At 40.6% G+C, this 26,721-nt stretch overlaps 4 protein-coding genes across 9 annotated transcripts; 3 read left to right on the top strand and 1 right to left on the bottom strand.

The window, feature by feature from the left end:
• Positions 1–2,021: 2,021 nt before the first annotated feature.
• Positions 2,022–11,085, bottom strand: LOC148316968 (gap junction Cx32.2 protein-like). Of its 4 annotated transcripts, none has more exons than XM_088285498.1 (2): positions 11,049–11,085; positions 2,022–3,306 (listed from the first exon to the last, which is right to left on the bottom strand). In XM_088285498.1, exon 2 carries the CDS (start codon positions 3,280–3,282, stop codon positions 2,569–2,571), a length of 714 nt encoding a protein of 237 aa, XP_088141624.1. In that variant the 5' UTR covers positions 3,283–3,306; positions 11,049–11,085; the 3' UTR covers positions 2,022–2,568. The 4 variants fall into 4 exon arrangements, with proteins under 4 accessions (XP_088141624.1, XP_088141623.1, XP_088141627.1 ...); XM_088285497.1 differs by lacking the exon at positions 11,049–11,085 and adding an exon at positions 5,777–5,904; XM_088285501.1 differs by lacking the exon at positions 11,049–11,085 and adding an exon at positions 5,781–5,795.
• On the top strand, positions 8,746–9,754 carry LOC148316969 (gap junction Cx32.2 protein-like). Its single transcript, XM_088286200.1, has one exon. It carries the CDS (start codon positions 8,759–8,761, stop codon positions 9,617–9,619), a length of 861 nt encoding a protein of 286 aa, XP_088142326.1. The 5' UTR covers positions 8,746–8,758; the 3' UTR covers positions 9,620–9,754.
• Positions 11,086–11,096: 11 nt separating the features above from the next.
• Positions 11,097–13,588, top strand: LOC148316970 (gap junction Cx32.2 protein-like). Of its 3 annotated transcripts, XM_088285503.1 has the most exons (3): positions 11,097–11,218; positions 11,305–11,331; positions 12,650–13,588. In XM_088285503.1, the coding sequence occupies exon 3, from the start codon at positions 12,666–12,668 to the stop codon at positions 13,512–13,514; it is 849 nt and encodes a 282-aa protein (XP_088141629.1). In that variant the 5' UTR covers positions 11,097–11,218; positions 11,305–11,331; positions 12,650–12,665; the 3' UTR covers positions 13,515–13,588. The 3 variants fall into 3 exon arrangements, with proteins under 3 accessions (XP_088141629.1, XP_088141628.1, XP_088141630.1); XM_088285502.1 differs by having other exon boundaries at positions 11,193–11,331; XM_088285504.1 differs by lacking the exons at positions 11,097–11,218; positions 11,305–11,331 and adding an exon at positions 11,974–12,072.
• A 1,346-nt stretch (positions 13,589–14,934) lies between these two features.
• On the top strand, positions 14,935–21,267 carry gja1b (gap junction protein alpha 1b). Its single transcript, XM_088285757.1, has 2 exons — positions 14,935–15,076; positions 18,083–21,267. Exon 2 carries the CDS (start codon positions 18,099–18,101, stop codon positions 19,266–19,268), a length of 1,170 nt encoding a protein of 389 aa, XP_088141883.1. The 5' UTR covers positions 14,935–15,076; positions 18,083–18,098; the 3' UTR covers positions 19,269–21,267.
• The last annotated feature ends 5,454 nt before the right edge of the window (positions 21,268–26,721 follow it).

The following is a 26,721-nucleotide window of genomic DNA, read 5'->3' on the forward strand; positions in this document are numbered from 1 at the left end:
GCAGGCGTGTTATCTTGTTGAAGTTTTCTTGCTTTGACCAACACATGAGAGGATGCAATGTCGTGGACCAGGCCCACTAAAGTGAATTTGAATTCTAATGGCTCTTTTTTCAACTGTGTTATGCTTAACATGGGTCAAAATAAGTCTGTGATGGAGTTTAAGTTTGAAATCTATGTTGCCGCATGATCTCCCTGCATGTGCTTATGTGAGTTCTTTGTGGGTACTTTGTGTTCCTCCCTCTTTAAAAAAAACATTGAATGTTAATTGAAGATTATGATTTAGTGTAAATGTCAGTGTAAATGGTTTTTACACTGCATGCGCCCTGTGACAGGTTTGGGACCAGTAAATGTTGTGTACCAGCTTCTGCAGTCAGCCATGATAGTCTCCAGAAAAACTAGGCTCAATAGTAGGCGAGGTTCTCGGGTTACGTAAGAGTTGGGTTCCACGCAACTCCTCACGGAAGGCCGGAGCCAGAACCGAATCCCACACCATTGCTAGATAGTCAGCCACCGTGCCACCTATGATAAACACTACAACAGCACATTTCAATCAGATATGGCTTTAAGTGCCCCAAACATTTTTAACTTTGATTTAAAAAAAATGTCTTTACCTTTTTTCTAGCACATCGTTTTTTTTTATTTATATATTTTTTGTTTTTTAAATTTGAACGATATATGTTTTTGCGCAATACAAATTTTACCATGGGTTCATTTATAGCTGTGATTTTTTTAAAAACATTTTTTTGCTAAACCTCTCCCTTAATTCATAAATATTACTGAATATTACCTATATTATTATTATTATTATTATTATGGATACCTAATGTGCTAAAAAAAATGAAGATTCTGAATCTGTGCAAAAAAATCAAATCTGCAAAAAAAATTTAATTGCATCTCTGATAAAAAAAAAACTGAAATGTAATTGTTTTGATATTATAAAAATAAGAGGTGTCAGAAAAACACGTTATTAATGAGATTAATCCAACCCCCTTCTAACGCCGTCATTTTTTTAACGAGCGATTAAGACTCATCTTGGCCTAATAAATAATGTAGTTCTATATTGCTGTGCGGAGTTTTCGCTGGTTTATAGAACTAAAAGCATCATGGCGAGTGGTAAAAATGACGCAAATTCAATTCTGAACGGCACGTTTAAAAAAAAAAAAAAGTTACCTTATGGTGTCATTGACAAGAGCTAAGTCATTTGTGTGTATTGCAATCGTGAACTGAACTACCATCGCAGCACGTCCAGTTTAAAATACCATTTGATGGACAAGCACACCGCTGATGCCAATTCTCCAGCCCGTTGTCAAATCCAAGCATCCATGGATAATTTGCGACAGAAACGGGTGGATGGCTCAACTAAAGAGACTCGCCGAAGCCATAGCTAAGTGGGTGGCCACTGCGTGTTAACATTGTGGAGGACGAAGGTCTGGCTGAAATACTTCGCATTGCGTCCAACGACTGCACTTACTATTTGTCCTCGAGAAACACAATTGCAACCCGCGTTCAAGACTTGCACGAAGCGGAGAAGGCGGAAGCAGTCGTGCTCACCAGTGATTACTGGACTTCTCTCAGTAACCCCAACTACCTCGCTGTGGCAGCCGATTATTTTGATCCATTTCATTTGCAGTTTGTTGGCATTTTATATTTCTTATATTACTCCAATTTGATCCCTTAGAAAGGCTGTTGAGATGCTGTTTTGTGTGACTTTGTTTGTGTGAGTTGAATCCAATGCTTTTTTTTCAATTAAAAAAAATTGCATAAAAACAAAAAAATTAATTATCATTTATTAAGGGTATTACAATCAATAAAATATTGGGGCCCAAAAATAAAGGGATTTTTATTACAATGAAAATAGCGTGCAATTAACTTCGGGTTAACTATGAAAAAATGCGATTAATTATGATTAAATATTTTAATCTCTTGACAGCACTAATAAAAATGCAACTCATAATTTACATTGTTGTTTAGTTTATTTGTTGTTCATTAGCAGACATAGAGTACAGTACATTAAATAAATATTGTTGCCATACATAGCATGGTAACAACATGGTTTCGCTCAAAACTTGCAGGCAACAAATTTGCACTTCCAACGTCACACTTCAAGAATTTCGATATGTGTCACACAAAAAAGACCATGGCGTGCAAAACAATAATACAAATTTAAAAATAATAATAATAAAGCCCTCAGCGCAGGGCTGTGTCTGTGACGCTGGCTGATTTGTTTGGATTTTGAGACAATTTTTCTGTGGGAAATAATGTAAGAGGAAATAATCTAAGGCAAACTCTAAAGGCATTTTTCCCTAAAAAAAATGAATTTCCAATTGTAGTAACTCAGGGTGTTTCATTCCGATGTCTTTTATTGTATTCCACTGTACAGTATTCTTCAATATATTTTTCTGTGCCTGTGAGAAATCAATTGCCATGGTTTCTAGCTTGATATGAGTTGAAAACGTTTTATTTGCATAAGAAAATTAATATTTTTCTTCAATTTATCATACAATTTAAAACAACCATCTGAAATTATATTAGGGATTTCATGACCTCATTTATTGTTAATCTGGCAAATTTAATCCGCCAGAATTGAGCCAAAGTTCGTCCTTTTCCTATGCCTCATCTTTGATATCATCAGATGGAACATTTCAGCAATATTGAGCATTACAGAGAAGACAGCCATCGCCAACATAAAGATGATGAACACATTTTTTTCGGTTGGACGGCTGATGAAACAGTTTGTGTCAGTCCGGCAGCTTCCGCCTTTGAACATAATCTTATCAGGCATGAGGATGGAGCCGTAGATGAAGTACTGGCCCACAACGAAGGCCACTTCCAGCAAGATCTTGAACACAAGCTGCATCATGTAGCTGACCAACAGGAAGCCTTTGAGCTTCACCTTGCCATGTTCATCCGAATATTTGGGAGATTTGATCCTATTCAGGTCATGTTTTTGCTCCAGGTGTCTCCTGGTCTTATTCTCTTTGCGAATAACAAGCAGGACGTGACCCAGAAAGATGAATGTAGGTGTTGAGACAGTGAGAATCTGGAGCACCCAGAAACGTGTGTGAGATATGGGGAAAGATGCATCGTAGCATGCATTCCTGCAGCCGGGGCTTTTGGTGTTGCAGTCCATGTTTGCTTGTTCATCTCCCCATATTCGGTCCACTCCAGCTGCTAGAATGAAGATTCTGAAGAGGAAAAGAACGCTCATCCAGACCTTGCCAAATATAGTCGAGTGTGATTCGACCTTGTCCAACATCTCTGATAGGAAGGACCACTCCCCCATGATGGCAGCTGCTCTCTCACAGGTCTGTAGGAGAAATTAGTTTTAATTTATTATTAATTAATTAGTAGTTACAACATGTACTGTGTACCAGCTGGCTACTGACACTTATAAGGCCGGGGTGAGGCTTGACTAGGAACCTTTGCACAGTGCAAGCTGGCATCCATTACATGAGCACCACACCTAGCCAGCATGAGTGTAAACTAGCAACCAATGTCAACGAACATACCGGTTCCGGCGCCGCGCGAGTGGCTGCCTGTTTACAGCAGCGTGGCTCACTATTGAGCCTTTGTGATCTATATCTTTGCTGCTGTAACACTTCAAATTTCCCCATTGTGGGACTAATAAAGGACATCTTTATCTTTATCTTTATACCTACAAAATTTCAGTGGCATGTGAGATATAAAATTTTACTAAAACTAAATAGCAATTCCAGCAGACTACTTGATGAACTTGGCATGCCAATGTTTAAGTGTTTCATGGTTGCATGCACATGGCTGCGTACAGATCAACTGAGCGCTGTGATGTAGCGCCCCACCTTGGTCCTATCTTTTCTTGAAGAGGGCCTACTGCTCAAATATTTCAGGTGTCTCAATGAGTAAAGATTCCTGCACCTCAGACCAGAAATACATCCCAAAATCACATAACAGAAATGAATGAGCTTAAAATAAATGTGTTTAATATTTTGTTTTCTAATGTGGTGACTAATCCCAGTGGCGGGGTGGCACCCTTTGTTGAAATTCCTGACTGTTAAACTGTTTTTCACTATTGCAGTTTTCCAGATTTCTTTTATCTGTGGCTAAAATGGTGCTGCATGATGCACGTAACACATAACGCAAGTTATGGTGTTCGGTCCCAGTGGCCCTTCTACTTTCAACCCTGTTGACCATCTGGCATTTTATCTAAAGCCAACAGTCTCGAACTAGGATTTTAAACTGGACACTGATATTAAATTAGCTGGGCAAATCAGAGCTGTTGTTCGATCCAGCTTCATTCATCTTCGGCAGCTGGCTAAAGTGAAGCCCTTTCTTTCTCAGCAGCACTTAGAAACAGTTATCCATGCCTTTGTTACATCTAGGCTAGATTACTGTATTGCACTTTACTTTGGAGTCAGCCAGTCCTCCCTCAAGCGCCTCCAACTGGTGCAAAAAGCTGCGTCTCGCTTTTAACCGGAGGTCGGAAGACAGATAATATAACCCCAGTCTTAGCCTCTCTTCACTGGCTCCCAGTGCACTTTAGAGTTTGCTTTAAGATACTTCTGCCCGTCTTCAAATCTTTAAATGGCTTCGCCCCAGCGTACCTTTCCGAGCTCCTCCACCCCTACGCACCTGTCCGCTGCCTCAAATGCTGCTGGAGGTGCCGAGGACTAAGCGCAACCTCAGGGGCGATTGAGCCTTTTCTGTTTCTGGGACTTCCCTATGGAATGACCTCCCATTAAATGTTAGGCAAGGCCCCTCTCTGTCCACTTTTAAAACTCGTTTGAGAACACATTTTTATTCTTTAGCTTTCGACTCAACTTGAGACTTTCGGTGTTCTACTGTTCTTCTGGAATACATTGTTTATGTGTTTTAATTTGTGTTCTAACTTATATTACACCATATGGAAAGCGCTTTGTTACAGCTCCAACTGTTGTGAAATGTGCTATATAAATAAATTTATATTGTATTGTACTTTCAGAGTCTGGCAAGAGTCACCCCACATCTATGTATATATGATAAATTTTGTTCCCGTTCTGGTGCATTTGTGACATGCAGTTACCTAGCTATAGTCAAATCCCAAAAATGAATCTTGACCTTCTATCGTCAACTGGCGTGGACCCGCTTTAGAGCACGTCATTGTGGACTGCGGGTGAATGAATATCACGAAGGGCGGGTGAAAGAACAAGTGGAACATAGCACATATTTTTGCAAAGAATCTTTTGTTGTTGATGTCTCCTTTTAGCAGATATATTTTCATGGCTCAAACATAGAATCATGTGTAGATATGAAAAAGAAGCAGCAGCTTACATTATTTTTTTCAAATTGTTGCAGTGGAATTTGATTGACAGTTGACAGTTTAGCGAAGCGAGGTTCAGATAGGTTCACATTGTTAGAGAGCAGAAACAAGAACTTGACTTCACAATTTTGAAGCCTGAATTTTCTGTATATACATGACGATGTTTTGTAAATCATACAAATAAGAAAATATATAATTGCACTGATTTAACAGTCTAAAGTATCTTATTTAATTAAAAAAAATATGGCTACCATGTTATAACTTTTAATAATAATTTTTGAATTTTAAATTTAATGAAATTCAAACTCCAGGTAAAATAATAAGTGAGATACCTCATGAAATTAGTTTCAGATGACCTTTGAGCAACACGTTCATATTCCTGAGAACTGTAAAAAATTCTAACATATTCATTGTCATCTATTTTACATTTAACCAGCTTGAAAAATGTAATTCTATTTTATTTAAACAATCACTTTTCATAAAGAGCGACAATGGGTCCTACCTACGCAACGGTTCCTGCTTTCCTCAGTTGTTGTTCTCCATCTATAAGGGTTTCACTTCTCTCTTATACCTTAGCTTGATTTTGCAGCATCATCAGATTCATCATTCGCTGACCAACCACTCGCACTCCCTCACGCAGTGTGACTACGACTCAGCACAGTGATGACAACTTAAGATGAGAAATAACAGCTTCGTTACTAGCAGAGGACAACACCTTGCTCTTCCAATATGCATGAATAACTCCCACTCCTTTTGTTTTGCCATGCAGATAACACCTTGAACTTCCAGCTGCTCCAAAGCTAAATCATTGATTTCTTTTTGGTTTGCTTGGAGTGTCAACTCTTGATAAAGGGGTCACTTTAAAATAATAGTATAATACTGGCAGCAGGGACGGCAACATTTTACTGTAATTTTCCAATGCACCTTCTGTCATTTATTTTCACAGTCTAGTACTGAAATTTGAATAACAGAATAATGCCGTAGGATAACAGTGGGTGGTGTGGTAATTTTACACTGCATTTCCTGTTATTTATTTTAACAGTATACTATTGTAAATTGGCTTCTCGATACTCATCGCCATTGCCCCCGTAGCCAAGACACCGCAACACACTACTGGAAATGATATTTAGAGCCAATAGTAAGTCACCACAAAAATAGAGGTGTCCTGGCAGGTCCATAAAAAAATATATAACCGTGATCATAATAGTAGAGTGACGATTCATAATTGCTCAGGCCACTACATTAAGATAACTATAAATCACACCTTTGTCTTTTGCCTTCCAATGTAAAATGAAGAAACTAATGTAGTTTTATCATCTTTTTTATGACTCGCATGCATACTCTGGCAAAATCACTCTTCGTACTTCATTTGGGTTTGAAGTGTGGAATCCAAGTTTGGTGCATTTCTGCACAAAAACACGTCAACGATCAAAGACTGTAGTTATTTAAAAAAAACAAAAACAAAAAACAACCAAAAACATTGGGACACTGACTACCACAAAAATGAAAACAAAGACAATGCTTTACAAGTTCCTTTCAACCTACCGGAATATTAAACTGAATACACTACATGGAAAACATTTACTGTTCAAACTGATGAACATTGTTATTATTTCTTTTTTTGTCTTCTCTGATTTAGATTTTGATGGCTGCAACAAGCTCCATAAAAGCAGGGAGAAGCGCAACAAAAGACTCGGAAAGTTGAGCAAGGCTAAACAAATGCAATTTAAAAAAATGAACTCGTTTGGAATAATTCAGTTTGAACAAGTGGATTTGAAACAGGTGAGTGTCTTGATAAAAGGAACATCTCTGAAAACATCATTTGTTCACGACTGTGAGCAAATAGTGCAACGTTTCTCGTGCAATTAGTAACGCATTTTGGGATTTTACCATCCATGGTTAATATTGCCTGTGACCTTCGATCCTTAAACATGAATGCAGTGGCATTATAAAACTGTAAAATCGTGAAAAGTAAGTAGCTCAAGAACACTTTGGAAAAACGTCAGTTAACAGTTGGTTACATCTACAAATGCAAATTAAAACGTGACCATGAAAAGCGAACCATCTAGAAATGTTGGCGACTTCTCAGGGTCAATGTGGAAAAATGTGGTCTGATGAGTCCGCGTTTCAAATTGCTTTTGGAAATCATGGTGGTTGTGTCCTCCAGACCAAAGAGGAAAAAGCCTTCGAAATTCCATCCATCCATCCATCTTCTGTAGCGCTTCTCCTCACTAGGGTCGCGGGGGGTGCTGGAGCCTATCCCAGCTATCTTCGGGCAGTAGGCGGGGGACACCCTGAACTGGTTGCCAGCCAATTGCAGGCCTTCAAAATTCAACTTCAAAACTTCAAAGGCCAGCATCTGTAATAGCCTGTGTGGGTGTGTTTCTGTGGCGTCTTCTGGGTAACTTTGCTTCATTTAAAGGGTTATTAATGTCACCCATTTAGAATATGAAGTTACAACTCGTAACACTAGTGTTTCGAATCCTTTTCACCTTTTGAATCAAAAATTATTTTGCATTTATTTCATCAACTATTCATCCATTTTCTATTTTGCTTTTCCTTTGCTTGCTAGTCATAATTGTTTCACTCATGAGGACGAATCATTTTCTTCCCAAGCTTTGGAGATGAATGCACAACTAAGTTCATATATTAAAAGGGTGTAACTTGAGTTATGCACCGTCTGGGTGTTGTCTGTGTCGTCAACAGTGGGAGTTAAGTTTACTGAGGGAGGGAGTAAATGCGAGTTACCGTCTGTCAGGAAACTGGCCTGATGAAATTCTTCAAGATAATCACAAGTTGGACACAGTGAAACAAGAAGTTGTGGGCGTTATGCTGACGTGAGTCAATCAAACTATATTTAAGTCTCGTCCTAGTTGTCAAACTAATTCAGGTTTTCTTTGGTTTTCTACACATGTTTTTCTGGAAGTGAAGTGTATCAGGCAAGTAACATTTTTTTCCATGTTAAAATAATGTGTATTTATGTTCAAATGAGGTACATAAGCGTATCATTCTTCATCGATGAGGGCGAGATTTTTTTTTTTAATTGTGCCATTGCTTTGACATTTCTGGATCTATGGTCAAATTTACAAAATAAAATATATGATCTAGATTTAGTGTAAAGTATGCAAAGTAAGAGAGACATACTATAACTACAACTTGTCATAACATGTTGTGTAATTATCAACAATAAGTACAGTATGTGTCGGATGATTAATTTTATAATATTTTAGTTTGCTTGATAGCCTAAATAGGGCAACAATGTAATACTGTCGACATATTTATTTATTAATTGATTTTTTTCTGTATAGACTTTATGAATATGAATATGTTTAGTATCCCAGCATCTACATGCAATTTACCATTGTGTTGAATGCCTCACATTTCCGGGACGAAAAATGGAATTTGTTTATCACTGATTGATATGCTCTTTCCTTGCCTTTAACACCAGTATGTGTTCCTTTCCTGCAGATGTCAGCTATTCGCCATGAGTGACTGGTCGTACCTGTCCAATCTTCTCCACAAGGTTCAAGCTCATTCCACTGTGGTAGGAAAGATCTGGATGAGCGTCCTCTTCGTCTTCAGGATCTTCGTACTGGGCGCAGCTGCAGATAATGTTTGGGGCGATGAATTGTCCGAATTCTACTGTGACTCGAAAGAACCAGGATGTAAACACTCCTGCTATAATTGGATGTTCCCTTTGTCCTATGTTCATTACTGGGTGCTGCAAATCACATTTGTGTCAACCCCAACTCTGGTCTACCTTGGCCATGCTGTCTTCATCATTCACAAGGAGAAGAAAATGATCAAACTGGAGCAGAGCAAGACAAATGGAAATGCAGTGAAGACATCTAAATATATGGATGAAAGAGGGAAGGTGAAAATTAAAGGCATCTTATTTTACACATATATGACCCAGCTACTCTTCAAGATAATGCTGGAGGTGGGCTTCACCATTGGACAGTTCTACGTCTTTGGCCCGCTTAAAGTTGTCTCGGATTTCCATTGTAAGAATTCACCGCCTTGCGCAATGGAGAGCGGTTCCAGGTGTTACATCTCTCGTCCAACAGAGAAGACCATTTTCATCTACTTCATGCTTGCCGTTTCCGGTATTTCGGTTCTTCTCAATATTATTGAGATTGTGTACCTGCTGTGCAACAAAAGGCAAAGCGCAAAGAAAAAGCTTGCAGCTCAGACTCATGTGCTCACTCCAACTCTATGTTCACCAACTAAGCCAACATGGGGAGCTATGAGAAATCATGGAGGCTATGGAGGCTACCCTCTGTTGCCTCTACATTCTCAGGTCACCACAAGCTTAAGCGATGACAGTCACATCCACTCCGAGTGAAAACAAGGACTCAAGTACACCATGTGACATTTTTTTCCCCACAACTGTTCTTCAATGAGATTGAATTAAGCTTATATTTTACGTTTGAATGTTTTGATATGGCCAACATTGTGCTGCGATGCATGTGTGAATGAACAAATGAATAAAGAAATATTTATTCAAACATGATTTTTTATATAAATATAAATGAAAAGAAAAACAAATCAAACAAATCACTGTTCACAAAGGGAGAATCCCAAGATTTTCATGCCTTATCCCTCTCTGTCACTTCCAAAATCGAACATTAATAAATACTTACTGTAAATAAAAATAAAATATCTTACACTTACCTTTCCAATACCTCTTAATTTTAACATTGAAAACAATGTCAATATCAACCTCCACAATGGTGTACAAGCGAAAAGATTAAAAAAAAAAAATACATGTTTGAGTTCAAACATGATAAAGTAAGCGCCTGCTCCTGAGATTAGTACTAGCATACTTTTTGTCAAAGGTACAGTAATAAACCTAAGCCAACAAAATTAATTACATTTCTGAATGTTTGCCAGGGCATTTCAAGCTTTTACTGGATATATCACCGGTGCAAATTCTTAAGTCAATCACTCTGTACTGCAGCTTTGAAGCATTTTACTTTAGAAATGGTTTATTGTATGATCACAAAATTGAACCCTCTATTCAATTCTTACAACTTTTTTTCTGTAATATAAGTACCACTGAGCATCCACTGACATTTAGCACCAATAGTAACACTAACACAAACACAGATGTGTCGAGGAAAGGACCGCTAAAACTATACAAAACAGGGATCGTAGCGTGCAATCCAAATTACTAGTACATTTCCAAAAAACACAATTAAATTAAGTTTAAAACTGTTATTATTTACACATAAATTAATCCTTCAACATGAATTTCCCAAAAATAAAAATTATGGCCTGCGATTACCTGGTGACCAGTTCAGGGTGTACTACAACAAACCTAGGGACAGGGTGGCATTTGGGAATTCCGGGACAACTTCTAAACGGATGATGCATTCTTGGACGATTAGGCCCACCATTTGTTCTTTTAAAGGAGTCAAAGAGCCAAGATGGCCCATTTTTCACTAACAAGCTCAGTTTGCATATTTTTTTTATCAAGAAACTGAAATTAATTATCATTTTATTTTTTATCTATTAATTTTGGAGAAATTAGGTAATAAGTGACGACTTGAAAAAAGCCTACTATTAATGCTGAATATGGCCGAGCCCCCCTTTGGTCTCTCCATGTTTCGCGATACCAGCTTACGTTTGTTGTCCATAAATCCAATCTTTTGTGCGGAACGCTTTTATACTTTCACAGATAGAAGTGGACAAGAGTAGTAATATGCATTTGCATTTTGGTGGTGATCAGTTGCTATTTCAGACAACAGAACTGACAATTCGAGCAATATTACCTCGCTTGCCTGCCTGCTGAGACGTAGACAGCTGAGCCCGGAAAAAATAACAAGCCGTACTCCAGGAAACTGAAGTACAGCATTTTGAGGCGCTGTTTTTTTCTTTAAAAAAAACCAAAAAAACACGTGATGTACACACTGAAACAAGAAGCTGTGAAAGTCATGCTGATGTGAGTCAATCAAACCAAACCCATTTTACTTGGCAATATTTAAGTGACGAGCTGTGTACTCAAAGGCTTCTTTTCTTTTTCGACAGTTTTTCTGGAAACTGGTGGCGTATCAGGCAAGTATTTTTTTATGTTAATTAAAAAAAAAGATGCCATTGTTTTGAGGTTTCTGGCACTAAATTTGACTCACTTCTGACAAAGCATTATTATTAGTCTTATTTTGAATAATTAATTATATTAATTTACGTGATCACGCTTATCATGTTAATGATTTCCCCCAATAATTAGGAAACAAATAAGTGTCAACATGAAAAACCTTATTTCTATAAATCTCTGCTTGGTGTCCCAAATGATCACTTCTACAACATTCCTAGGAAATCACAATGTCTCACGAGTGTAAGATATATTTTTTAACAGGCCCGCATTCTTTATTTCTTCATTGATTTATTTTTGCATCAGGCATCTGGTACTTTAGCAAGAGTGTGTTTTTGACTTTTACATCCACTGCCGCCAAAGACATATTGCAGATACATAGGATCATATTATTTTGACATCAACAGACAACATTAATATGATTCCATTATTGGCTGTGTTTACACTGCTGCTATTCTCCTTTTAGATACATATGAAAACCAAACAGGAGATTGCCACTCCTGTTAATGGGCAAACTATGGCTGGGTTAAACTTCTTAATCCGGCCCGCGGAATTTGAAAAAATTAAATGAATAAACCGTGTTTTGTTTTATTTTCCCTGTAATTCTGATGTGTCCCCACTAGAAGGCGCACTCTAGATTGATTGACTTTGTTGGGGTGGAGCCTCTTGCTTGACCAGATACACTGTTCCCACTGAAATTCAAAGTAAGCTTTTCTGTTGTGCTATGTAAAAAAAATAATTTGAAAATAATTAGTTCTATAAGCCTTATATGTTACATGATAATTCTGTTGAGGAGCGCGCACAAGTTATGAGCAGGTTAGCGATCTCAAAATAAAAATAATATAATGTGCCGCGGATTGGCTCGCTGCCACTGTGTAGTTCTTACTCTGGTCATCGTTGACCTTTGGCACTGGCAAAATTAATTGAAGAGAAGGAGCTTAATTTTCAATGTTTTAAGACTCATTTCAATAAATAGCTAAATACTGTGATGTGTCAAAGTAAGATATTTTGTTGTAATACTTTTATTAATTTTCATTTCAAACTAAAGCATGTTTTCTCAATATACGATATGTATTTTTTACTCCGATGAGACGAGATTATCAAAACGCTCCATCCCTCTGATCCTGGTCCGGCCCCTCTGTCAAATTTTAGAAGCAAATTGTGGCCCTCGAAAAGTTTGCCCATCCCTGGTTTAGAGGATGCCAAGCTGATAAATATTATTCGTATCGTCAGAAATGCTCTTTCCTTGCCTTTAACACAGTATGTGTTCCTTTCCTTCAGATGTTAGCTATTCGCCATGAGTGACTGGTCATACCTATCCAAACTTCTCCACAAAGTCCAAGCTCACTCCACCGTGGTAGGAAAGATCTGGATGAGCGTGCTCTTCGTCTTCAGGATCTTTGTACTGGGCGCAGCAGCAGATAAAGTTTGGGGCGATGAATTGTCCGAGTTCTACTGTGATTCTATGGAACCAGGATGCAAACATTCCTGCTATAATTGGATGTTCCCTTTGTCCTATGTGCATTACTGGGTGCTGCAAATCACATTTGTGTCAACACCGACTCTGGTCTACCTTGGCCATGCTGTCTTCATCATCCACAAGGAGAAGAAAATGATCGAACCAGAGCAGAGCAAGAAAAATGGAAATGCAGTGAAGACATCTAAATATATGGATGAAAGAGGGAAGGTGAAAATTAAAGGCATCTTATTTTACACATATATGACCCAGCTGCTCTTCAAGATAATGCTGGAGGTGGGCTTCACCATTGGACAGTTCTACATCTTTGGCCCGCTTAAAGTTGTCTCGGATTTCCATTGTAAGAATTCACCGCCTTGCGCAATGGAGAGCGGTGCCAGGTGTTACATTTCTCGTCCAACAGAGAAGACCATTTTCATCTACTTCATGCTTGCTGTTTCCGGTATTTCGTTTCTTCTCAATATTATTGAGATTGTGTACCTGCTGTGCAACAAAAGGCAAAGTGCAAAGAAAAAGCTTGCAGCTCGGACTCATCTGTTCACTGCAACTCCGTCTGCACCAACTAAGCCAACATTGGGAGCTGTGAGAAACCCGTATGGAGGTTACCCCGTGTTGCCTCAGATCAACATGTGCTTAAGCAACAATGACAGTCACATCCACTCAGAGTGACAACACAAACCATGTATTTCTTTCCTATTGCTGTTTTTCAAAGAGGTGAAATTAAATACAGATTTTTTTTTTAACCTTTGACTGTTTGGTACAATTATGTGTATAACTCACAGTAGCAATGCGGTCATTTTCTTTTTTTGCGGCCAAAGCTTTTATATGAATTCATGTAAACAAATGCCAGTTGTAGTAAATCTAAAAAAATATCTTAGTGTTATTCACTGTTGCTCATATATTTGACTCAGAAACTGAAAGTTGAACGATGAGGCCTGTCAGTTAGATTTCAGTTTGAATTCTGTATCGTGTACAGTGAGCGATGTTCCAGTGCTTCAGTACTTTCACTGGAAATACAATCTTGCGTTTTGTCGGAATAATGCACCTGTAGGTGATCCATTCAAAGTTATAAGGAGAAAAGTATTGCACGGCATATCCTGTTCAGGGTTAGTGACAGGTGCAATGGAAAAATCTGTGACCCGTCATAGTTAGAATTTATGTCTAATGAGAGACTTTAAGCCAATGTGTCTGCATCAATAAATTGAATTACATGTGGAAATCAATCAATTTCTGAACTGCATACATTTGCTTTCTCGGGCTAATATAAATTGTCCATTGGTGTGAATGTGAGTGGGGATAGCTGTCTTCGTGTTCAATGCAGTTGAAAGCTCAACTCAAATGCATCCATCTGAGTTGAGCTTACCTACTGCAATCAGAAGCGTACGAACGCTTTCATTGTATTGTAGTATTATAATTTAGCCACTAGATGGTAGCATATACGCACAAATTGAAATAGGAAAAGTTAACGGAAAACTGAGAAATTCATTTCCCTCAAATGTTTGTTTTACTTGCATATATTGAGGGATGTCTTTGCTTCAAAACATTAAAAACCCACCTTTATCATTATATGTATAAGTATCACATGATATGGCTTTTTAAAAACAAACAACCGGCAGCGTCAAAGTGAACCAATCTGTTTTATATCTGTTTGCTAAAAATAGATGGCAAATGTTGAAGCATCGGCGAAATAATAGAGAGAAAATTACATTTTGGCGACATTCAAATCAACAGGTGTCGAAGTCACCACAAACTGAGGTCCGTTGAAGAAAAACTCGTGACCAAATAGAGAACAAGTTGTTTTTTCTGGATGTTCTTGTTTATAATGCAAGCTTAACAATCGGTATAAAACTGATTAGACAACTTCTTTAGGTAAATAGGATTGTTGTACAACATACTTTTAATAAAAAAAAACCATTTGTTGTTGTTGTCAAAAGTTGTTTAATAAACCATGTACTTTCAAATAACTACATCTTTCTGTGGTGCTTTGAATTTTTTCTAAACTGGCCTGTCGGAAAAAAAAAACTTTTTTTTCTTCACGCAGCTCGCGAGGGTCTTCGCTTTTGACGTCAAGGTCAGGTGACTCCCTGTTCTGTTAGGACACTTATAAGGGAAGTTTGAAAAGTTCGGCTCAGTTTCCCGTGTGTCCGTCGACCTCTCTGGAGAGTGATTTCCAATTAATATAAGGAAAGAGTCCGACCGGGCTCCCTGTTTTCGACTCTGTAACTTTCCAGGTGAGTTTGAAGCTAAAAATGTTATATTTCATTATAAATATCGTGTTTGTACACCGAAACAAAGTTAGCACTTTGTGAAACATAGAAAATTGGTTAATTGTTTATAATAACAATTTAAATACGATCCTGCTCTAGAATCTTCTCTACATCTTATTTATTTATTTGTGAGCCCACTTAAACTTGTGTAGCACTATTGACCACGGATCCTGTTCTTTGAAACCTGTTGAGTGGGTGAATGATGTGATTTAACAAACGGCTTATTTCCCAGTCTGCCCAGTCACTTTAAAGCTGTTAAACAACCTCAAAAAGATTGTTCGGCCACTGGGGAATTGCAGGAAACCTCAAACTTGGACTTGTTTTTTTTTTCATATCCCGTTTCTTCTGCGTGGGCCATTGTGTTGGATTTGTCTGTGCTGTCTGAATCATTTATCACCAAAGCCACTCATGTAGAAAGTGGCGGGAATTTCTCTCTAATAACTACATCATTTATTGTATTGAACGGTGCCTGGCATGATTGACTATGCCTCTTTTAGTGGCTGACTAACCCTCAAAGAACTTATGACTCAGGTTCTGAGATAAGGTACGTTGATTTCCCCTAAAATCAGTTAAGAAACACGTGGTGGTAATTTATAGGATCAGAAAAGTCTTTAAGATTAACAACCTCATAATAACGCATATTTCCCTTTTAGGTCAATCAAAAAACAATTAATTTTTAGTTAAGCAGTCAGTCACTAAAATCAGTTGTCTTAAACTTTTAATACACTGTACTCTAGATGTAGAATATTCTTGTATCAATGAAAAAGCAGATTTAGATGTCTACTGTAAATCACAAGAAATAAATATTGGCTATATTTGTATGGCATGAGGTTTGTTATTATTCGGCAATATTTAATAATATTTGTGTTTCAAAATACTGAACCCCAAATGCAAGTCAATGGCACCAAGCAATGTTTAATCCTCTCACCATTTCAAGAAATGTCATTGAAACTATTTGATTTCTAGCTTTCCTTTCATTCTTAATATGTATGGGTTATGAAATATCTACATTTCCAGTATTCTTCCTTCTTCCCTACGAACGATGATGAGTGTGGGCTTGAGTGGAGGAAAAAAAAAAGTCATCCATGTCTCAGGTGTCACTTGGGTTAAAAATAACTTAATTGTGTCAATCTGAAATAATGATTTTATTTGGGGAATGCAATTACACAATTCAAAGTATTGCTGCAATGTTTTCAGCTGAATTTCCGTTACGTTCACACCACTTACAGGCAATTTTTTGGGGAATGCATCATGGCCTTGTGAATTTTGCATGTTCTCGCTAAGCTTGTTGCATTCTCTCGAGTTTCCTGTATCAGTCCAAAAGCAAAAAGCTCAATTAGGTATTTAAAGGTTAGCATTATTAAAAAGTGCTCTCAGTGTGAATATGACTGTGACTTGATTAGTCCACGGTGTGCTCCACCTCTCAGTTGGCGTCCCATTTCCATGTGATCTCGTTGAGGCTGTAAAAATCAAAGCTATAGGTGGCACTTGCCTTCAGACTGTGTTGTGTCACAATGCTCAGCGCTAAGCTGCCAACAGGACATTGTGAGCACTGTGGAAAGAAGCTCACGGCAGGGTTTTCCGGTCCGCTCCACACACACTTTACAATGTTACATTGGCTTCACGTTCTCATAAATGAGCAGCTTTATTCCTGCAACATCTTGATTGAGAACTTGGCAAGGAACAGCATCATTTGGCAGATTTTGTTTTTTGAGTGTTCACTGAAGCCTCACGTCTGCAACAACTTATTTATGCTTCTTCACACCACATTCTAAAGAAGTAAAACACGTACTGTACATTTCACACAACAATAAACATACAAGTAGAAGGACAAAATGGCCAAAGTATAAACAAATTGTAGTTTTCTTAATGAGCAAAACCAGTTTGTTTATAAGCATTCTCACTTGCCATGGGCTCAAGGGACTGCTGAAAATTGGAACAGCAAGAAAATACTTAAGCTAAAATCCCCTCATGTGACTGAAATGTTTTTATTCAAGAGCGCCAACCAGTTTCATCTGGAATAATCCAAAGTTAAGAACTTCATTTCTATAAGGGTGAAAAATGTAGACGGTTTATCCGTTTATCTCCACAAACCCAATCTTGATATTATGTCTCTGATCCAAGGTTTTGTAAAGCTTAAATTGATGAGTGTTCGATTGTGACATATCATCTCAAATTTACAAGATTGGGATGCTCTGAGTGACCAGAATGTGTTGCCCGTGTCTGCTCTCAACAACTGAATAACCTTGTGTGCTTGTTTCACAAGGACCAATAAACACCAACAATATACAGAAGGCACTATTGAAACTCTTCCTGTTACAAATACTAAATCCAGTAGAATCTCGAAAGTAGTGTTAATTCTAGTAAAAATGTGAGTTTTCTTTTCCCCTTTTTAAGTTTTATTTACGGCCGGCAAAATTCCTAAACAGTTTGTAGTTAAAAATAGTCATTATAAACAGTATGTAGCCTCTGGTTTAAATTCTTTATTTTCTCTTTGCACATTATTCCCTCAACAGCTCTTTTTAAAGCTGGTTGTTTCTTTCCAAAAAAAGCAAACAAAAAGCCACAAAACAAAGCCAAAGCCATTTAACACCAAAACATGCAGAAATAATCATTAAATGCTATGTGCTGTCATGTTGCATGTGACTTTAGAAACGTTTCTAGAAAATCTTGGTAAAATTGTTCGTTTAGAGGTTCCACTGTTGTGGATGCTTGTACTCGAGCCTCAAAAAGTCTTTGGAGATATACGTTTATCACTAAAATCATTCAATCCCAAAGACATATTTTTACGTGTTTTGACTGTACAGACATTCAATCTTTGGGTAACGGAGGGTCTGAAAATGGCTGGTACTGAAAGAGCTAAGGATCTTTGTAGTGAGAGCTTCCTATGGGTCCAGACAAATTATGGTTATTGGAAAACATGTTTCACTGTGTCAAATTCTGACATTTTCATTTGCTTTCTTTTTCCAGCAAAGCCTCCTTGAAGATGGGGGATTGGAGCGCTCTTGGCCGTTTGTTGGATAAAGTCCAGGCTTACTCCACCGCTGGGGGGAAGGTCTGGCTCTCTGTCCTCTTCATCTTCAGAATTCTGGTCTTGGGCACGGCTGTAGAATCCGCTTGGGGAGATGAGCAGTCTGCTTTCAAATGTAACACCCAACAGCCTGGTTGCGAGAACGTCTGCTATGACAAATCCTTCCCCATCTCCCACGTCAGATTCTGGGTCCTCCAGATTATCTTCGTGTCAACCCCAACACTACTTTACCTGGCTCACGTCTTTTACCTGAACAGGAAGGAACAGAAACTGAACAGGAAGGAGGAAGAGCTTAAAGTTGTACAAAATGATGGCGGAGATGTCGACCTCCCGCTGAAGAAAATTGAAATGAAAAAGCTGAAGTATGGCATTGACGAGCATGGCAAAGTAAAAATGAAGGGGGCACTGCTGAGAACCTACATAGTAAGCATTTTTTTCAAGTCCATGTTTGAAGTGGGCTTTCTGGTGATCCAATGGTACATGTACGGCTTCAGCCTGTCGGCGGTCTACACCTGCGAGAGGTCTCCATGCCCGCATAGGGTGGACTGTTTCCTGTCACGTCCCACGGAAAAGACAGTCTTTATTATCTTCATGCTGGTGGTTTCTTTGGTGTCCCTGCTGCTTAACGTCATTGAACTCTTCTATGTGTTCTTCAAGAGGATCAAAGATCGTGTGAAGGGCCAACAGCAGCCCGCTCTCTACCCTAGTGGGGGCACTTTGAGCCCAACCCCCAAGGAACTCTCCACTACCAAGTATGCCTATTATAATGGCTGCTCCTCTCCTACTGCCCCACTATCACCGATGTCCCCTCCGGGTTACAAGTTGGCCACAGGAGATAGGGGGACAGGCTCCTGTCGTAATTTTAACAAACAGGCCCATGAGCAGAACTGGGCCAACTATTCCACAGAGCAGAACCGCCTCGGCCAGATTGGAGGAGGAGGGAGCACTATTTCAAACTCACATGCACAAGCCTTTGACTTCCCCGACAATACCCACGAGCATAAGAAACTGTCCTCATCAGCTGGACACGAGATGCAACCTATGCCACTGATGGATGCCAGACCCTGCAGCCGGGCCAGCAGCCGGATGAGCAGCCGGGCCAGACCAGACGACCTGGATGTGTAAAATCTGGCAAGCAGCCTGAGAATCAGGATACAATCACTTAGGTTTAAACAGTTACTGTTTTTCTCATAGAGACTCTTAGTTCATCAAGAGACATTAAAACTTGTTACGTAACACTGTTAAAAGGTACAAGTTTTGAATTGTTTTTGATGACTTCCCGTTCGCTTATTTCACCTAACCTAGCCTTAACCGAGTACACCCGTAGAAGTGGGTGAAAGGCAGAGGTGATCCTGAGATCCAGCCACTCTATTGAGCAGTGGTCTATATCAGTTATTTGTCTAATTTTTTCTAGATTAAATCTGTGGTCATTGCATTTTAGACCAATATTGATAATGGTTTGTCAGCCACCAAACACGACAAATTTAGTTTGATTTACTGTGATATGGTTCAGGATAGTTGATTTTGATCGAGTTTCCGTGTAGGCGGGATAGTTTGGTAAACAGCATAGACAGCAGTGAAAGTCCATAAAACAAGTTCCATAAAACAAGAATGGTGACTTCATCTGTCAACCAATCAACACAGCACTAATGGGCTCTCCCCTAACCTAACGGCAATTTTGTTTTGATGACATTCATCAGGATGTTAGTAACATTACTTCTGTTCTGTTCGGTTCAGTTCTGTTCTGTCTAGTCTCAAAATGGGTTGCCTTCCTCTTCCTTCGATTCAGGTTAGTTGTTCCACATATAGTCATTGTAATTCCAGAAACTGATGACTTTGATATTGGACATTTTTGGAACATTTCTGGTGGCACATAGCGTACATTGTATCATCAAAAACAGCATAATAAATAATTGCAGGATATTAGGTCGGATACCAGGTAGCTATTTACATTCATGTCTTTCATGCAGGTGTCATTTACAAGTTGGATTATGTGCCAAACTAAATCACCTGTTCTGCTTGTTGAAAACTGCGCATAATGTTTCAATAGTTATTGCAGGGTGACTTCTTGGATTTTATTACGCTAAATGGATAAAGGCTCAATCGGCTGTAATCATATTTTCCAAACAAAGCAACAAAAAAGAGACACAAGAGATTGAATATATTTTGAAATTATACCTACCACTCCGAGAAATAATTGACTACTATTCAATACATATGTCTTACTCATAGTATTTCAACTCCCCATAATGTGTTTATTTATTGGCCATTTCTACAGTCACAACATCACTCAGTCTGGATGTTTTTTTTCCTGATAAACTTTGAATTTATGTGGTATTTCATTCTGTGGATTTATTTGTGTTTTTTCTTAAAGGAGCGTGTGAGTGGCAGGATTAATGGATCAGACTGTTGTAACACAGCAGTTGATTGGTTGGTGAAGTGCTTGCTTCCTTTTCGTATTTGGGGGAAGTTGGGAGACAGAGGAGAGTATTTTTTTTTTTTTTTTTTAATATTTGATCTCGTTAGCGTTTTGTTTTTTGTCATACTCGATGTCAGCATTGCTGCTTGAGAAATAGTTAGTACTGTAAATCAAGCTAACTGTCACAATGAAAATGTGAGTTTCTAGAAGACTTCTTAGAGAACTGGACTAATATTTAGTCAGTTATATGAAAATATATGCCAATGTAGCTCAACAACTTCACACCATTAGAATAAATCTCAATTTTTGCTTTGGAAATGAGTCAATGCATCGTTCTGTCGGTACTTATATGTGTCATGGATCTTTCAGCTACAATGGCATTTGCACTGAGATCTAGATGATAAATATATGTTAATGTGATGCACCCACAACGTGAGAAGAGTTTTCTGATATACATGTTGCTAATTTATTTTATAACAGAGAAATCAATACAGTGCATAATACGAGATATCCGACTGCAAGTTTATTTGTTCTGGGCCAGATCTTAATAATCCACTGACAAAGCGGGAGAAATAGTAATTTGTTACAGTAGTTCAGACTGTGCTAATCCATGTACGATGTAAGTGCATGATAGCAAAGAATTCAATGTATCTGTGAAAACTATTTTAACCAATAAATGTTTCTTCATTATATGATTGATTGCTTTATTGCTTTTGATTTTGCTGTCCAAGCCCTGTTCTAGCTGACTCAGGATGCTCTTCAACTTTCTCTTAATCGCATAGAAATAAGAAGACTTTTTCCAGTTGTTGTTATACAGCATGTAAAGTATAACTTCAGTTGGGTGCAGTTTTCTTTCTTTTGGTTATTTGATAGACAGGCACATGTAGAAAGTGGGAGCCGGGGAGGGAGAGTTGTGGTTATGCTATTGTGGGAGTGAATGCCAATTGAAGAGGCTCCCTTTAAATTCAGCGCAGGAGAGGTGTGGACGCATAAAAGTAAGTTTAGAAGGAACTGCAAGATCTCCACTTGTGGATGATTTAAAGCTGACACATATGCATCAGCTGTGCACATTATGGGAGTTTTGTTAAAAATATAGATATGGATCACATAACACCGCCCGTGCCAAAATTTAGTCCTGGTTTCACCTGGTCTAAAGACTAGTCTACTTACTGACACCAAACAGTCAAGTGCACCAGGGGTCCGCTGGTACGCCTGGCGAGATGCTGCCGAATTCCCAAACACGGTAAATTATACTTGCCAAGGAACAAAAATTAAGTTACACCAGTGCCTTTCTATGAAAATAGTGCCCATATTGTTGGTTTAACGCGATCAAACCCCTGCTTTCAATTTGGTCAACCATGCCATTCTTTTAAACAGACTAAAATATTTAGTGAGCTATTCTGGTGCTTTACATATTGAATAGTTTTTAATCTACATCACAGAAAGAACTTTTATGTTAGGTTTTGATACATGCTGCTCTAAAGTCTATTAAGTAACATGGTGTGCATTAGGGATCAATTTAATCCCTTTATTGTGTGATGTGGACATGGTCTTGTAATTAATTTCCTTAGCTACACTGTCGATATGCAGTTCCAAGAGCTTTTCATAATGTACACAATTATTGTTCACTTTTGTTTAATAAACCAGTTCGTGTACTTTTTCCTGGAGTCTACTTTTTGGTCATTTGTAACTCAAAATCTAGATGAGATTTAAGCCATGTTTTTGGTTCGATATCACCATTTTAAATGCATTTAATGCCCATGATCCGATACTACAGCCTGAGGAATGCATGAACAAAACATGCAGCCAGGGTCAGGTATGCGTTTTCAAAATGAAGTGAAATAGCACATTGGTGGTTCGTTTGGCGCCATTGACTCCATTTATTTCCTTGAACTGGCGCATACAGACAGACTTTATGCTAGCCTGCTCTTTCTCCATTTCATAAAATAGTACAACTCATTGTCAACAGCGGTTAACTACTTGTTCTATTTATGATATATTTCAGATGCCCAGTTTGAAAATACTAAGTTCCTTTGTGTTGACATCCGTCCTTCATTACCAACTTAATGTTGTGCCATATAATGAATATGTACAGTAAAATATTTATCCTGACATGCGTAACCACGTCTCTCAATGATGAGTTTTTTTTTAGTTAACTACTGACATTAATGGAGAATTGCATCATGTCCTTAAAACAGAGAAAACCATCCAACTCATGCTGGCATGGTTGCCGAACACCACATAAACCAAGTCATGATCCACAAAAAAGGAGTGCAATAAGGCTCCAGGTATTCAGCTCTGAGTTTTACTCTAGCTTTGATAAAAGCTTCCGAGAGTTGTAGTTAAATTTCATAACAAGTAAGGACATTGCTCTTTTTCACTTCTCCAAGTTCCCCATTTAATCTTTCCATCGCACTAAATCAAACCACATGTTGTGCAGGCTGGAGCCGCAGCATGAAGACCAAATTGTCAAAGTTAAAATGGTAGAGGGGTAAATGGGAATTGTAAACTTCCATTTTGTAATATCTTAATTAAATAGGTCTACATTGAATTTTACACACAGACATGTTAGATAACTATTATATTATTTAGACTTCAAGATAGATACTTTGCCTATATTTCTTTAACCAAATGGAAAATTCAAACATGGTGGCGGACGTTAATAGTTTTGGTTTATTTTATTTAAAACACTCACCCCCCCCCCCAAAAAAAAATAAAGTATATATTGTGGCAGTTGAAATGAGCACACACGACTGACTGTGAACACGTCTTTATTCCAAGACTGCCAACAACAGAATAACGCACAATAACAAATTCGCGCCAACAAACATTCACATGAATACGCCCCCAAACGGGATGCCTGCTGGGTGAGAGGCATGGTCCTAATGTCCGCCACACAGCCCCCCCCCGAACACCCAGAAGGTCGCTCAGAATGAAAACCTCACAGGGGGCTTCACCGGCCTGCCACAACGACTACGCAGGCCATCCTTTAGTGGTGCAGTTGAAACCCGGTGGGCAGGGGGGTCAGGCGAGACAGGAGCGGGAGCACGACACACAACGTCGTCGCGCGGAAGTGAGGGCGCGGACTTTGGAGGGCGACCGCGGCGAGGGACGTGGGCCGGCAACAGCACATCGCCTGCAACCAAATGAGCTGGTTTTAGCCTATCTACGGAGACGCACTCCCTTCGCCCACCCATATCAAGCACAAAACTCTTATCGCCGTGCTCCAGCACCCTAAACGGGCCGTCATACGGTGGCTGCAAGGGCGAGCGGTGGGCATCGTGGCGCACAAAAACAAAACGGGCTGACATAAGCGCGGACGGCACGAATACCTTGGGAACACAGTGGTGAACCGGTGCAGGGCTCAGGGGCCCCCCCGACAAAAAGGAAAAGGGCGGAGCGTCCAAACCGTCTGGCAGAAATTCACCAGGTACGCGAAGCGGCTGACCGAGCACCAACTCAGCAGGAGCGGCGTTAAGATCCTCCTTCGGCGCTGAACGTAAGCCGAGCAAAATCCATGGCAGACGGTCGACCCAGTTACCGTCCGATAACGCAGCTCGCAGCGCAGCTTTAAGTGACCGGTGAAAACGTTCGCACAAACCGTTAGCCTGCGGATGGTAGGCAGTAGTGCGGTGCACGCGCACACCCAACGATACTGCCAAGGCTGACCAGAGCTCAGATACAAACTGGGGGCCCCTGTCCGAGGTGATATCGGACGGCGTGCCGAAACGCGCGACCCAGGACGACAGAAACGCACGGGCTATATCCACCGAGGTCGTGGAGGACAGAGGAACCGCCTCTGGCCACCTAGTCGTCCGGTCCACCATAGTGAGTAGGTGAGTAAAACCTTGCGAAGGGGGAAGGGGACCTACCAAGTCCACATGCACATGGTCGAACCTCCTGGCCGGAATCGGAAAAGGTTCAAGGCTCGACCTGGTGTGTCGGTGGACTTTGGCACGCTGACATGCTACACAGGCCGCTGCCCACATCCTGACGTCCTTACGAAGCCCGGGCCAGACAAACTTTGCCCCAACCAGCTTGACCGATGCACGGACGCCAGGGTGTGAAAGGGAGTGGATCGAATCAAAAATCCGGCGACGCCATTCCAACGGAACTACAGGACGAGGGCGGCCCGTGGACACATCGCAGAGGAGAGCAGTGCGACCGCCCCGCAACACCACCTCCTCAAGCTTAAGAGCCGTACTCACTGCCTTGAGGTTGCGGATGTCAGGATCAACGGACTGGTCGGCAGCCATTTCCGAAAAATCAACCCCGAGCTGGACTGGACACACGATCGCGCGCGATAAACAATCAGCCACAGGGTTACACTTACCGGCCAGGTGCCGAACGTCCGTCGTAAACTCTGAAACGGCCGCCAAGTGCCGCTGCTGACGGGCCGACCATGGTTCAGTAACCTTTGACATCGCAAACGTAAGTGGCTTATGATCCACGTAAGCCGTGAAACGGCGTCCTTCAAGAAGGAAGCGAAAGTGGCGCGTCGCAAGGTACAAAGCCAACAACTCTCGGTCGAAAACACTATACTTGCGTTCGTTATCCCGCAGCTTACGACTGAAAAACGCAAGAGGCTGCCACACATTTGCCACGAGCTGCTCAACCACTGCCCCAACAGCTATATCAGAAGCATCTGTAGTTAAGGCAACTTGCGCAGTCGCAATCGGGTGGACCAGGAGAGTCGCACTCGCCAGGGCGTCCTTAGTTTGTTGAAAAGCCTGTTCCCGCCGTGCAGACCACTCGACAGTATCATTAGCTTTCTTATTTTTCAAGGCATTGTAAAGAGGATGCAGGAGGTGGGCCGCACGCGGGAGAAACCGGTTATAAAAATTAACCATGCCCAAAAACTCCTGCAGCGCCTTAATTGAGGCCGGGCGGGGGAAATCCACCACTGCCTTCACCTTGGCGGGCAAGGGGACCGCGCCCTGTGCTGAAATCCGGTGGCCTAAGAAATCAATCTCAGCCAGACCAAATTGACATTTCGCCGGGTTAACGATCAGACCATGCGAATCAAGACGCTTGAAAACCTCTGTTAAGTGCGACAGATGTTCCTCTGGTGAAGGACTGGCCACCAGAATATCGTCAAGATAAACAAACACAAAGTCGAGGTTGCGCAACACAGAGTCCATCAATCTTTGAAAAGTCTGTGCTGCCCCCTTCAGTCCAAAAGGCATGCGCAAGAATTCAAAAAGACCGAACGGGGTTATCACCGCGGTTTTGGGCACATCTTCCGCCTGCACAGGCACCTGGTGGTAACCACGGACCAAGTCCACTTTTGAAAAAATGGTGGTGCCCGCCAAACGGGTGGAAAAGTCTTGAATGTGTGGAATGGGGTAACGGTCATGCGTAGTCACATTGTTAAGGCGACGAAAATCACCACAAGGCCGCCAGGAACCATCCCTTTTAGGCACCATGTGTAAAGGCGAGGCCCACGGACTGTTAGAACGCCTCACAATCCCCAAACGCTCCATTGTAGCAAACTCCCCTTTTGCTATCGCCAATTTGGCCGCGTCAAGGCGACGCGCGCGAGCAAAAACAGGCGGGCCGACCGTGGGTATGAAATGCTCCACCCCGTGTTTAGTGCATGCGGTGGAAAAGGCTGGAGTCGTTAGGGAGGGAAAGTCTGTCAGCAGGCGCTGATAAATGTCACCCGATGCCAAATAATTCGCATGCGTTAATGGCCCGAGTCCCCCAGCCTCACACGGAAAAGTAGCAAAAGAAACAGCGTCAATCAAACGGCGGTTTGCGACATCAACGAGCAGTCCATGTGCACACAGAAAATCCGCGCCGATAATGGGAACCGTGATTGCGGCAACAAGAAAGTTCCACTGGAAAGCACAGAGTCACCGACCTGGAACCAAAGCTGATGATGGGCGAGCCGTTAGCCGCACACAGGGGTGGTCCGCAAACGCCGCCCGCCTTGTCCACGGCGGAGGGTGTAAGCAGGCTGACTTGCGACCCGCAGTCCACCAGGAAACGTCGTCCAGAGGACGAGTCTGTGAGGAAAAGCAGCTCGCTCTCTTTGCCGGCGCCCACAGCCACTACTGAACGCCGGCGTTGGAGTTTCCCGGAGCTTCGTAGGTGCAGGGGGGAACACAACGCCGAGCCCTGGCGCCAAACCGCTGATGGAAGAAGCAGAGAACCTTC

The sequence above is a fragment of the Idiotropiscis lumnitzeri genome, chromosome 21 (genome assembly GCF_059441095.1).
Source record: "Idiotropiscis lumnitzeri isolate Australia: NSW breed Sydney's pygmy pipehorse chromosome 21, RoL_Ilum_1.0, whole genome shotgun sequence".
NCBI lineage: Eukaryota > Metazoa > Chordata > Actinopteri > Syngnathiformes > Syngnathidae > Idiotropiscis > Idiotropiscis lumnitzeri.

Bases quoted from the DNA above. Each gene is read 5' to 3' on its own strand.
- LOC148316969 (XM_088286200.1), top strand. From the start codon at position 8,759: ATGAGTGACTGGTCGTACCTGTCCAATCTTCTCCACAAGGTTCAAGCT.
- LOC148316970 (XM_088285503.1), top strand. From the start codon at position 12,666: ATGAGTGACTGGTCATACCTATCCAAACTTCTCCACAAAGTCCAAGCT.
- gja1b (XM_088285757.1), top strand. From the start codon at position 18,099: ATGGGGGATTGGAGCGCTCTTGGCCGTTTGTTGGATAAAGTCCAGGCT.
- LOC148316968 (XM_088285498.1), bottom strand. From the start codon at position 3,282: ATGGGGGAGTGGTCCTTCCTATCAGAGATGTTGGACAAGGTCGAATCA.